Source organism: Ammodytes marinus (genome assembly GCF_949987685.1).
Source record: "Ammodytes marinus genome assembly, chromosome: 16".
Taxonomy (NCBI): domain Eukaryota; kingdom Metazoa; phylum Chordata; class Actinopteri; order Uranoscopiformes; family Ammodytidae; genus Ammodytes; species Ammodytes marinus.
In genome coordinates, this window is record NC_137220.1 from 12,072,446 (window position 1) to 12,082,750 (window position 10,305).

Below are 10,305 nucleotides of genomic sequence, written 5' to 3' on the forward strand. Positions count from 1 at the left end.
CAACAAATACCCAATTTCCAACTATATAAAGTGCAAGACTAAAATAATGGGTTGGGTGGTGGAATAACAACACTTCCTCTGGTTTTCAACACCCCCTGGAACATTTCTCTCATACGTTCACACTTTAAAATCATTCTTTTCTCTCTCCATCTTGTGTCAGATCCAGGGAAGTACACGTTCACACCTCGTCTCTTCCACCTGAGCGCCTCCTCGGGGAGTTTCCAGGGGGAGGAGCTACAGAGTCCCACACGCATGCCGGGGGTCGTCATGGCGATGCCCTTCGTCCAGGAGAGCCTGTATTCTGTGCCACAGCATGGTGAGAGCACACGCAAAACACTCTCACACAACACACAAAATGACACTTTAAAAAAAGTGGCTTAAAAGACCGAAAGCTGTTCTATATTTAATTACTGTACAGGGTCATTGCTATTCTTAATAAAATAAATATATTTTCACTGACTGTTTTTTAAATACATTTTGTATGTGTATAGGCCTACTGCACTTTATCAAGTTATTTTTATGGTGTTTTTCAGAAAATTTTCTGTAAATAATACATTCACATTGAGCTTGTAATTTCTTAATATATATTTTTCAGCTTAGAAATAATCATTTATTTTGTGGACATTTTCAAAAGCTTTAAACCCACATTCTTTTGGTTTCATCAGCCAGCAGCATTGTGGAGTTACTGTATGTTACTGTAAATGTCAAGGAGATGGTTCAGTTATCACATGATTTAAGTATGAAATATAGAGATACACAATATCCACTTTTATTACACATTTTATTTGCCCTGTTCTTATCTTTGTCTAAACTAAACCTGATATGATTCTGCTTTTTTTTTGTATCTAAAATATCGCCTATCTTTTGTGCTGTGTGCCAGCCTTGTTCCTGCTGGATAACCGACTGGAGGTGTATCTGTGGCAGAGGGGTCAGCCGGAGCAGACGGAGAGCTCGGCTTCAGCTTGGGGCTGCTGGCACCATGAGAGGAGGTGTGCCATGCAGACGGCCCTGCAGTACTGCAAAGGTAAAAGAGGGACCTGTTGTTGGAAATAAAGGCCTCGGAAATGATAAGTTGTGGATTCCCAGGGCGGCTGTGGCGAAGTGGGTAGGGTGTCCACTGGGTTGCAGGGACGGTGGTTCGATCCCCTGTCTCCCTGCCACATGTCCAAGTGTTCCTGGGCAAGACACTGAACCCTAAATTACTCCCGATATTTAGCTTGCACCATGCGTGGTAGCTGCTGCTAGCGGTGTATTAATGTGTGTGTGTGTGTGTGTGTGTGTGTGTGAATGGGTGCATTTGTAAAAAACAATGTAAAGCGCTTTGGGAGTGTGAAAACCCAGGGCAAAGCACTATATAAGTGGAGTTCATTTACCATTCTTGCTGTTGAGGTTAAAAAAAAAAATCTCCCCTCCCCCCCAGAGATGAACCCCAGACGCCCACCACAGGCCTACCTCATCTTTGACGGTTCAGAACCTCTGACCTTCACTAATGTGTTCCCCCGCTGGGAGAGGAGCCCGGGGCCACACACACAGGTACCAACACCATGCACTTATATATGATCAGGAGGGATGTATAGGTCTTCTTTGAGTCTTTAAAGAGAATGTCTTGACAATTTAAGCAAGAAAAAGAAAGGAGCTAATACATGGGCAACACTAAACATATACTGGAAGGGGTCTTTTAAAGTATATGTAATGATTTAGATCTTATAGGAACATGTACGTTGTCTATTTTTTCCAGCTTTTTACATATCGAATCGCTAACATCTTAGTCATAAGGTAAAGGTCAATTTTGTTGACGTTTGCCATCCATTCGTCCTTTGTTAGAAGCCATTCCGTGCTATGGTTTTCTTGCTTGAAGCCAAAAGTGTTTTCAATTTCTTTTTGGGCTTTACCAAGGTATGATGTGACAAGAGAGAACTCAGGTTCCCAAAAAAAAAACATCATCATTGCTTTTATATATCTCTTGCCTAAAAAACAAACAGAATTTGATTGTTTTTCTTACCACACTTCCTCCATTATTCATCCTGTCCCTGATAGCTCCATTGAATGCATTTCACTCTCACTATTGGCTCATAAAAATTGCTGCGGAGCATTTAAGTATAAAATGTCTGGTTGGAATAATAATATTTTTTTTTTGCATTATCTCTTTGAAATTTTAACGGTTATTACTCTAACTGATTAGACCGTTTGCTTTTATTTTGTCGATCCTCGTGATACTAAACGGCTGTTGAATTTTCCAATGAGTTGAGACTCCCTTGTGTGATTTTATGAAGTACATGGCATAAATCGGGAAAGAACCACACTTGTTCTTTAAATGACACCAACATATATACAGTATATATTTTTTAAAGCTATGACTTGACTACATTCAGATAAAACTGTTTATTTCTGTCTACACATTTTCACAAATGCGCTTCTTTCAAGACATAATACAAGAGAGAACTCAACTAGGCTCTCCATTTATAACAGTGTCAATTAATTTGAATAATTCACAATTCAGGGGAACAAATGAGTGAAGCAATGAAGTATTTCATCCCCGACTCACTGTCCTTAAAGTATAGTTCCTATTTGGTTGTCCAGCTATTAATAAAGTAATTTGCTGGCAGTCACAGTCACATCTCTTTCCCTGTGTGTGTATTTAAGGGCGACGCGGCGGGGCGGGTGAAGCTGACCTTGGTGCAGGACGCCCTGGCCCAGCTCATGAAGACCCAGTACCCTCTGGAGGAGCTGCTGCAGAGCCCCTTACCTGAGGGAGTGGACCCCCAGCACCTAGAGCTCTACCTGTCTGATCAAGACTTTCAGGTAAACCAAGCAGGGCCCAGATAATAATTGTAAACTGTGCAATGACGTCTGTCAACCACCATGAGGCAGTGTTCACCATTATCTTCCAAAAATGAAAATAAAACACCCTCATATTTGTAACATGATGATAAATCCTAGGAGGGAGTTATACAGTCTTAACGTTAACATTGATATATTTCAATATAAGAATGGATTTAAATAAATCACCACAATTGTGTTTCAGACTATTTTGGAAATGAAGAGAGATGACTACGACTCCCTGCCGAGCTGGAAGCAAATTGATCTCAAGAAAAGCAAAGGGCTGCTTTGCTAGAGGGAGGAAAAAACTAGTGGAGGCCGACTGACGCTCCACAAAACAGGGACGATGGCCTTGTGTAAGGGGGGGGGTTTATCAGCACCATGTTGCTGTACAAAGGACTGCTCACAACGTGATAAAATGAGGAAAGATATTCACTTTTATTTATGTCGAATTGGTATGAGTGTGTGGACATGGATTTCTCCGTAGCTTTTGTTCAGAGCAACAAAAAAAAACACAAAACACATTTTGTTTTCTTTTCTTCAATGAAACTTCATCTCATCTGTAAAAATCAATGAAAAAGAAAGAGGTGTGTGGTAGTGAGGGGAAAGGACATCAGTAACAAAATGTGGGGTAAGGATGAGACAACAGAGTGCTTAAAAAAAGATCAATGCTAATAAACAATGTAAACAAGAAAAACAAAAATAAAAAGGCTTACCACTTTCTAATGTTTCCTTCTCGACTGATAACTTTTTGTCAAAATTCCCTGCATGCACAGAGAGACATTTCTTTGCTTACGTTAAAAAAACTTCTTCTTTCCTGCCGGATTGTCACCAAAATATGTCATACAATGCATTGATGTGTTCATTTGTCTACCAGCCCTGTTTGCGTGTGTGTGTGTGTGCGCAAAGGTTTGTGCCATTTGTATTGTAGCCTAAGCCTATGTGTTCACTGCGGATGTGGGTAAAGCCTTATTAAGGCTCCTTGGGGTTTCACTATTAGCTATGCATGGACGAGCAGGTAGACGTGCTCCAATAACATCCCCCTGGTCCAAAACAACACACTAATTCTGCTTCACCACAGTCCACACACTGTTCTTAACATCCTCACGACACGGCAACACACAATGATATACTGTTTCACTGAATAATGTGTGGAGGTTCAATGTTTCCGTGTTAACAGTTACACTTTGAACCGCTAATTTTGATGGGCCTAATGTCTTGGTCTACTGTGATAATTGGGTTATATCCTGGCTACATGTAAATAGAAACAGCTGCTACAGTTGACATTTTGTCGGAATTAAAGAACAAGTGCCTCTTGACCCTCTGTCTTACACTGACTTACATAAACTATACAGGGAAAAAACACAAGACTTCTTCACACTTGTTAGCAGCTCTGTGAGGCTGCACTTAGGCACTGTGGTGCTTTAAGCTAAATGCTAGCATCAGCCTGCTAACATTCTCTTGATGACAACGTTAAAATGCTGATGTGTAGCCGGTACAATGTTTAGCATCTACGTTTAGTTTGTGGTAGCACATGCTAATTACCACTAAACACAACAGACATACTGATGGGTTTGTCTTTAGATAGACCCCAGAGTATTGGACTAATGAAACTTATCTGGTGCAATGTTAAAGTGGGACATCAAAGTGATTGGAATTCAACCTCTGGGAATCATTACATGTTAAAAAAATCTTTGAGAGAAAGAGAAATCAGATTCTCCATCAATAACAGTCTCGATCAAACGCAATACAATGCATCCATTGATAATAGAAGGGCAGTACACAACTAACTGCTGTCTGTGTCTGAAAACTTCAAACCGGGTGGTTTTGGACAGCTAAACAAGTCCACAAATTATAAGCGAGTCAGGTTGGTCTTCTACTGGTCCACTGAGTTGGAGCTCCCTTTGGGTTCACTGGCTAACTGGGTGTTATTCTCCTCAGAATGGATTAGCTGACTAAGCCTCCATGTGACGGCGAGATTGGATTTAGGCCCACCGCTGGGTGATGGGGCATTTGAGAAGAAATTTCCAAAAGGCCTTTTTTACTTGCAGGGAGCTTACACCTCCAACAAACCAGCACTAAAAAGATTACATAAAAAAACCCACCTGTATCTGAATGTGTATCTACTAGAGAGCTGTAGCTGCAGTGAATGGGAGGTAGCCTAATCTCCAGCACTTTTTGGCGCAAATAAGGCAGTTTTTTGTGTGAAATGTGAAAATTAGGGTTGTGTTCATATGTTTGCATCCATCAGCACAGCCTGTTAACCACTTGAAAGTGTCCATTATACAGTGAATTACGAGTTTGGAAAGTGTGCATTTTGAACCCAACCTTATCGCATGTAAAGGTTGAATAGGGTATACAAATTTAGAAAACAGGCACCTCAAGGTTAAAATGGAAATATGTTCACGCCATACTGCTGCTGGTTGTTTGTATGTGAGTATATCTGTGTTTTTTCTCTAGATAGCCTGTTCTCTCTGCATGTCAGCCCCAGGTATGCATCGCTCCGGCTCTGAGGCCAGCGCCGCCTCGCGCAGAACCACCATGTGATCTTCAGCGGCGTTGAGTGACTGGTCGATCCAGTCCATACTGCCCGACATGTGACACGCGTTGCGGGTGACCAGCACCAGGTGGCTGACTGAAAGGAGGAGAGCAGTGGCCCTGAGGTAGAAGAAGAAAAACATTAACATACTGTATAGATTTGATTCATCAGGCTCTTTAAAAAAAAATGTATAAGCTACTTTACTGAAAGCAGTGAAAAGTGGCTATACGTGGATCTGAACACACATGGAAATAACACATCACATAAAACAGTGAACAACATTTCAAATCAATTTGAGGAAAAGATGAAAAAAAAACACCCACCCAATTTGGAATGATGTTTTCCTGGTAACATCATTTGTATTACTGTCACTATCTCAATCAACTATCTATTTGTCTAAAGACATTATCTATCTATCTATCTATCTATCTATCTATCTATCTATCTATCTATCTATCTATCTATCTATCTATCTATCTATCTATCTATCTATCTATCTATCTATCTATCTATCTATCTATCTATCTATCTATCTCAACTATTTCCTCTTTATCAACAGTTATTACATTATGGATAAGTCAAGTGGTCGCTCATCTCCAGCTCTTACAGATGACAAATCAATCAACTTAGAAGTCGAAGGTCTTTTCCATTGAGATGTCAAAGTCAATCACCAACAAGCCCCTTCAAGTGATGTAACAACCAATGTGTTTACCTGGCGTCCAGGAGGATTGGATCCAGAGGCGGGTACATGGATCTGACCACGTCGTCCACCCTACGATAAGGGACAGTGAGTGATTAACATGAGGAGGCAGGTTAGCCCCTGTCAGTAATGTGTTAACACTGAGTCGTGGTGAAATAGAAGGGCAAACTTACCTCGGGCTGATGCGTTTGGCCACGCTGATGATGTCACTCAGGCTGGCCGGTGCTTTGACCTTTGCCCCAGAACCCATCGTCAAGGCGACCAGCTTTTCAGTCAAAGTGTGGCAAATCTGCGTGATGAAGCACTACTAGTTAGTATCATCAGCCAATCAGTGAATACAAATATCGACAAGGAAGTAGAAGAAAAAAATCCAGTTACCTTTAAGATGGAGATGCAGTGAGAGACCAATCCACTGTTAGGTAAAAATAAAGAAAACAGAATTAGTTGCGATCAATGACAAAGTACAGGAACCTAAAACCATAAGGCTACCATTGAGACTTACGAGGCGTCCTCTATCCAGTCCTCATTCTCCAAGATGGCCTCGATGTGAGGGTTGGTTATGACCACATCGTCCAGCTCCAGGTCAGACAGCTCGCTCTGGGTCTCCATGGCACCGATCAGATCCACCGTGGGTCTGTAACAGGAAGCAAGGATGACGTCATTGTAAAAGAGGGTCACCCCTCAATTGATCTTTCGAGGTTAAATAAAGGTTACAAACAAACATTACCATGCAGACACTCTCCCAAATTCACAGTCCCATAATTACATTTAAATTAGCTGTGGTGAATTGATAAACGGCAAGGTCATTTTGGACGGAATTTGCATGAGCACAGCAGGGATAAGTGGAGATAGCTTTAACTTGTTGCCGTGTTTTATAATCCTGTGCCTCTGGGAACCGCAACAAAGTCGTACTTAAAGTGGCGGGCCGGAGAAAGGGAGACTAAATTGAGATTGAATTTATAAAGGATATCAGGAAGGTTGTGAAAATGATTAGGATAAGTTTTAATTTAGAAAAACAATTCAAAACCCCCGTGACCCTCAAGGATAAGCCGGTATTGCTTGAGGTTTTTGGAATTTGAAAGTGTAAAAAGGCACCAACCGAATGAAAAGGCAAGAAGAATGACTTTATCAGGTAAATCAGACTAAAAAGTACATAAATGAAGTGCCCCTGTGGGTTTCCTGGCTACTCTCCACTATTGCTAATTAACAAAGGTACAAAATGCCCCAAAAAACATAATCAATATCTGAGACGTTACATAACATTTTAAACCCTTAGTTAAAACTTTAATACAAGTTTGGCTGTGTTCTTCCACAGATTTAAGAGGCTTTGTGTTGAGTCACTGACTTTGAGTCGAAGGGGTACAGCAAGTGGTGAGGGTGGCAGTAGCGGTGTCTGCACACCACCACCAGGGCAACGAAGGAGGCCAGGAAAATGGTGGCCAACACCCCGATGGCCACGATCACCACTGTCTCCATGGTGACTCCGGCGGCTCCCACCGTGGCTGCTGCAGGCGACGTTGTGTCACAAGAGAGTGGAACCAGTCCAATCAGGCGTTTTTAGGCTTGATTTGTCCCGAGCTCGATCAGGGACGGGCGCCGCTCATCTGTAGAACAGAGAATATACTGTAATTGGAGCTCTCAGTCTGATTGGGTGACATCAAAAACCCAGGAGAAGAAGGAAAAAAAACAAACATTATCTGGCACTATTTCCCTGATTTTCATTTTTTTGTTGGAACACAAACACAATGCGCTTCTAAAAGGCGGTGGAGAGAGGGCAATACAATCAGTGGTGATTTGTGGGATTCTAAAAGTGGCACACACCTAAAAAGCACACATAAAAGCCGATCTTTATCTGGAGTGCACTTTACCTATTGTGCACTTTTCATACAGCGTAATGAATCAAAGTGTTGCCATACAGAGAAGTCTGCTTAAATTAGGTTACCCACACAGACCAACACCAAACATTATAGCCTATTAATTCTATTCAACTTTAACAAGCAGCAGCAAAGTCAACAGCACCTTAGAAAATTTCCTTTTAGATTTCCTGTTTTGAGCTCCAGCGGTATACACACACACACACACACACACACACACACACACACACACACACACACACACACACACACACACACACACACACACACACACACACACACACACCTAAACCTGTAGTCAACAAAGAACAAAACCTGAGAACTAAACTCACATGCCCTCTTACCTTCTGCTGGTTTATTCAGGCCCTGGCTCAAGTTCTTTTTGAATATCTGCAGTTAAATTTAGGTGACATTGTTCCCACATTTAGCCTCCCCTCTGAAAGTGTAAAGTGTACCTGAACCTCTGCCCGGTCTAGTCACTCATTAACCCGTCCTGCCCCACCTGATTGCTTGTGTGCAAACTCCTTGGAGGAAAAGAAGCCGTCATTGGCTCCCCAGACAGGCTGTCTAAGTATGGTATCATTGATTAGTAATTAGGTGTGACATTTATAAAGCAGAGAGACACAGCTTCTTATACTGTTACTAGACCAAGCGACCACAGCAGGGCAGCTGGACTTTCAACATTACAACATTGTAAAGCTGCATTTTTTCCCGGATGATTATGTGAGATTCTGCCCATGGAATGCTATAATTCTTTAATCTGATTAATTTGTGTTACGCTCCAAGTATCGTACAGGGCTTTCTTCCAGTCTTTCTCTCCTGTCCCAAAGCTTCTGAATCCTTCTCTATTCCGATGGAGGCCTGTCTAATGGAAAAGATTTGAAAAAAAGCCCTCGGCTAAAAGCAGAATGAAAGTTAACGTAAGAAAAACTGCACAGGCTTTAAATGTGTTTCACTCATTCCACGGTGCCATGTGTGATGATTACGAGACTAACTCCACAGCTGTCTTTAAAGTTCTTCCCTTATCTCTATTTTCATTTAAAACCATCTTTAGGAAATTCTGTTATTGAAAATTAAACAAAGGTTGATTTTAGAGACCCCGATTCAAATTTAACCAAGATGATTTCACAGCACAATTGAGAACAAACTGTTGTGGGAAAAAACTTTGAGGAACTTGTAGTTGAGTATTTCCCCTCTATGCTCCTTTACTCCTCTACTTAAACTCTTTTACTCCACTTCATCTATATTTACAGTGAGCCAGATTGTAAAAACGGATCTGCTTACATGTAACATTTCTGTAGATAAGACAAAGTAACAGTAGGCTATATAAGGTAGTACAAATTAATCATGTGGATACAACTTTTGTTCTTTAACTTTAGCAGTAGTAGGCCTAAAGTACTACTGTATATCTACCCTGTAGTATGAGAACTTTTAGGCTACTGCAGTAAAGGAATTGAACCCTTATTCTACCAATGTACACACTAGTTTATGACTAGAATCCCTTTTCAACAGCCAAATAAGACATACAAAAGAAAAAGGTTGGTGACACTTACATAATAACTAGGCTTTGTCTGTAAAATACACTTACATAATTATGTGGTTTGACACACACCGAAGCTCATCAAAAGAGGACCAGGGAAACTATTTACGAAGTCCTCTGAATAGATGTTAAATGTGGCGGAGATAGGCAAAGGAAGACAATAGATGAAACTTAGACAACTATACTTAATATTTCACTATGCTCATTATTCCCCCCTCAAGTAATAGAAACAAACATGCGCACGCAGTAAAGCACGGAGAACAGCAACATATTGCCATTTCGCTCCAATTCGCAAATACAGACATTATCGACACTTTAACGTCACACTCGTAATATGTTTCAGTTTAACTAAAGTCTAGTGACTAGGACTATCTAAATTGACTTCTAAATCAACAAACACGTTGGACTCGAATGCAACACAACAATTTATTCCCGGTCACTTACCTTAACATTTTTCCCTTTTAGTTGGTTTTCTTTGAGACAAATTACTTTTCACCCCTTCAGCAGGCGTGCGGAGACGGCACCGACATCTCCAAATCTGGGGCGTGCACGCCCACCAAAACTGTCGGTGGGTGATGGATGATGGGGGGAGCAAAACCTTTCCAGCGCGCGCGCCCAGAGCCAATACCTGCGCGTGCGTAAATTAAGCCACACAACTCTCTGGTGTGACGTGAGGTGAGAGTGTGTTAAGTGCGCGCGCTCGCTGCCATGTTATGGTTATAATAATGTGTGTTTAAACTATAGCGGAGCAAATACACACCTACACCCAAGTCGATACAGTCAACGCTAGGTGGCGCACGCTAACCACTGTAATGTTCACAACACATACGCG

The 10,305-nt window shown here is 41.4% G+C and overlaps 2 protein-coding genes across 6 annotated transcripts in view; one reads left to right on the forward strand and one right to left on the reverse strand.

Annotated features, from left to right (window-relative positions):
• svilc (supervillin c) overlaps positions 1-4,340 on the forward strand; it is a 31,853-nt gene extending 27,513 nt beyond the window's left edge. For all 5 annotated transcript variants that reach the window (XM_080044752.1, XM_080044754.1, XM_080044753.1 and 2 more), the window contains 5 exons: positions 161-316; positions 881-1,024; positions 1,421-1,533; positions 2,644-2,802; positions 3,026-4,340. In XM_080044752.1, the coding sequence (XP_079900878.1) occupies positions 161-316; positions 881-1,024; positions 1,421-1,533; positions 2,644-2,802; positions 3,026-3,115 (662 nt within the window). In that variant the 3' untranslated portion in view covers positions 3,116-4,340. The remainder of the gene's footprint in view (positions 1-160; positions 317-880; positions 1,025-1,420; positions 1,534-2,643; positions 2,803-3,025) is intronic.
• A 936-nt stretch (positions 4,341-5,276) lies between these two features.
• On the reverse strand, positions 5,277-9,963 carry tmem98 (transmembrane protein 98; the record flags this gene model as incomplete). The annotated part of the gene is made up of 7 exons (XM_080043684.1): positions 9,918-9,963; positions 7,405-7,663; positions 6,562-6,693; positions 6,438-6,471; positions 6,233-6,348; positions 6,072-6,131; positions 5,277-5,478 (listed from the first exon to the last, which is right to left on the reverse strand). Exons 2-7 carry the CDS (start codon positions 7,533-7,535, stop codon positions 5,277-5,279), a joined length of 675 nt encoding a protein of 224 aa, XP_079899810.1. The 5' UTR covers positions 7,536-7,663; positions 9,918-9,963.
• Positions 9,964-10,305: the final 342 nt, after the last annotated feature.